This window comes from Contarinia nasturtii, unplaced genomic scaffold (genome assembly GCF_009176525.2).
Source record: "Contarinia nasturtii isolate CC-2019 unplaced genomic scaffold, AAFC_CNas_1.1 Cnas_scaffold_5079, whole genome shotgun sequence".
NCBI classification, from domain to species: domain Eukaryota; kingdom Metazoa; phylum Arthropoda; class Insecta; order Diptera; family Cecidomyiidae; genus Contarinia; species Contarinia nasturtii.
Window position 1 is genome coordinate 1 of NW_022202357.1, and position 3,202 is coordinate 3,202.

The window sequence follows — 3,202 nt, forward strand, 5'->3', positions numbered from 1 at the left end:
CCAGCATCAGCTGAACCGGAATCCGCATCACCAGCAGGAGATGCATCTCCACCAGAATCCCGCTGATTTTTGGCAACCGTTCACCTAACTCACAACCCGAACTATGGCTACAATGACTGTGTGCTAAACCACACAATCACTTACTATTTTTCTATTTTTTGAACAAATCTGCAGGTTTTGTTTTTCTTATCGTTTCATTAAATAATTTAATAAATATTGCATTAAAAAAAATGATACAATCGTCTTAAATATTTCATTCCAAAAATGTCTGGTTCTAAAAGATACCCATTACTAAATTCACTCGAACGGGAAGCATCAAATAGCCGCCATCAAATTGACAACAATCATAGCAAAAATAGTTTTTATTTCATATTTTCTATTAGCAAATCATCGCATCATATCATTACCAATCACACAAATCTATCTGATCCTTATTTCTCTCAAACTAATAGGTGGAATAATTTACAAATATTGAACAATAAAACCATCGCAGGAAAACAAATGGAAACTGTTATTGTCATTTTTAAATGCTATTCATGACTCTATCAACTAAACACGGATTTGTGATATCACTCAATGGAATATTTTATGAGTTCACCTAAAGACGCGTGAAACTATACCAAATAAGCAAAACAAAAATCGTAAGCATCGTATAAATTTAAATCAAAACAAATAAACTGTTCAAAATTTAAAATAAAATGAACAAACAAAGTTATTATTTTTTTTATCCTCTCGTTAGTTTTCACATTTGGTAATAAAAAAATGATACGAAATGACAAACATTTGTTTAATACAAATAAACAACATCTGGTTCATTTGACGTCAATAGATAGTTTCGCTACCTATCTGATTTTGTATAAAAGGCCATCGAATTCACAGCAAAATTATCAAATTGTCTTCTTCTCTCAAAAGAGTCAGTTAAAAAAAAGTAAAGAAAATGAAATTCGTTATTGTCGCACTTTTGTTTGCAGCTATTGCTGTCAACGGAAAAGCTTTAAGTGGCAGTGATAGTGAGACTGCTGATAAAACGGGTTCTCTGTTTGAGTCTGCTCCTGAGCAATTGAAAAATCTTCTTGGATCTTCTGGTGGTTTGGGTGATGCTTTGAAATTGGCTCAAGGCTCGAGTTCTACTGATGGTATGGATAATCCTATTAGTAGTTTGACTAATGATTTGACTGGTTCTGGAAGTGGTTCGGGGCCTGCTAGTGGTTTGTCTGGCTTGCCTGGCCTGGGTAAAGGTGCAAATTCTACTGGTGGTAATCCTATTAGTGCTTTGACTGGCTCTGGAAGTGGTTTGTCTGGCTTGACTCAAGGTCCGAGTCCTACTGATGCTGTAACTGATACTGTTGGTGGTTCTAACTAATTCTGTTAGTTTGAAACATGCTTCGACTGGTTTATAAAAAAATATGTTTGACTTCTTGATCCAGTGACTGGATCTTTAAAAGATATAAATAGTAAATAAATTTTCAAATAATCCATAAAATAAATAAAAACCTACTAAATAGCTTTGTTCACACAATGCGCACTGGAATAGAAAATTTTGGATAAAGATTTTTGTTTTACAAGTAAAGCTGAATAAATGATAAATTGTTGCAAAAAATCGTCACATTGTATTTATTTTTTCTTATAGTTGAAAAGTTCTTTGTTTTTAAATAAATTTGTGTGTTTTTTGTCTTAAGTCAAGACTTTTAAACATAATTTAATAAATCTATACGATTGAATTCAAACCAATTGGTTCATTCAAAATGACAACTCTAACTTTTTATGGAACCAGCACTTTTTATTTGGGCAGTTATTCTTAGACACAGATGTACTTTCGTAACAGTGTGTTTGAAAATTTAGTTCTATCCGGCAATCGTTCAAATATTTTGGTTGAAAGACCCGTCTTCTGTCGGCTTCAATCAAGTAATTGAATATCGCAAAAACTTAATCGAAGTGAAATATATGCGTCCAGAAATTAAAACTCTTTATTTGTATATTTCTTTGTATTATTATTATTTATTGAAGTTAAAAAAGATATTTTACAGATTTGTGTAATGTTTCATATGGAACTTTCTGAATTTTTCTTAAAATTTTGTAGAATTAACTACAAAATGTTGCCAAATATCATTTTAAAAAATTTCATGACCTTCTTAAAGTATGAAGGTTTAAAGAATCGTCCAAATAATGCCTTAAATAAACCACTAAGCAGTTTCCACAGCACTTTTATCAAAGTAGAAGAGCCTTTGTTTGCTTGTCCATTGGAATCGTTGGAGCCAACCAATCCGTTAACCGTACCACCAACCGCATTCAGAACGTTATCAACAACGCCACTAACCGATGCCACTGCTATGGTCACGAATAAAATTACAAGCAATGCTTTCATGTTGACTGTTTCGATAGACGGCCACAAGGTGATAATGCTTTATCTATCATGTAATGTCTCTTTAAAAAGAAAACCAATAGCTATTACCGATATGGAGTCGACAATTTTATAGTCTTTACACGTAACTATGCTTCGTGTTAACTTGTGAATTTATACTTCGATCGTGATTGGGGAGCTTACAACAAGCAGTACAGACTATGAAGACTCATATTGCGATTGGTATACATTAACGCCATCTGTTGGCTTGGCGAGATGGGAGAGATTGTTATATTGTTTCTGTAGTTGTACGTAATGTATTTTACGTAATCACACTTGACAAAATCGACTTGACAAGTCACACACGAATGCCGGTTGTTTACATATTGAAGCCGCTGTAGATAGCGTTGTGAGAAATGGTAAGAATGAAATATAAGTAAAAAACACTTCTTTCGAAGTTCCCGGTGTGACGCAATACTATAAATCTGAAAATGTTCTGATATAAATTTTCAGTGACGCGTTTACTCAAATATGTACAAAATGTTATTATTGCGTCGCCTCTTTCGCCGCAAAAAATATGGAAACGTACACTATTTGTAAAAATAACTAAACCGTTCTCCCATTTATTAAAAATTGTATATACTTGCAGTAGGTTGGTCCCGAATATACATAAATTCGAATTTTGATCGCAGCACACTCTATATATGTTAGACTTGGTTAAACAAATATATGTGCAAAGTTTCAGCACTCTACTGTACCGGCAACACGTGCCTCAAACGCCTTGAAGATTTTCTGTCGACACAGATCGTCACACCAGCCGGTGTATATTTGTATGAGATTGGAGACTTTTTTTTGCGAATC

General features: G+C 33.6%; 1 protein-coding gene across 1 annotated transcript; it reads left to right on the top strand.

The window, feature by feature from the left end:
• The first annotated feature begins 878 nt into the window (after positions 1-878).
• LOC116351269 (GPI-anchored CFEM domain protein A-like) lies at positions 879-1,602 on the top strand. The gene is made up of 2 exons (XM_031783349.1): positions 879-1,139; positions 1,182-1,602. Exons 1-2 carry the CDS (start codon positions 938-940, stop codon positions 1,361-1,363), a joined length of 384 nt encoding a protein of 127 aa, XP_031639209.1. The 5' UTR covers positions 879-937; the 3' UTR covers positions 1,364-1,602.
• Positions 1,603-3,202: the final 1,600 nt, after the last annotated feature.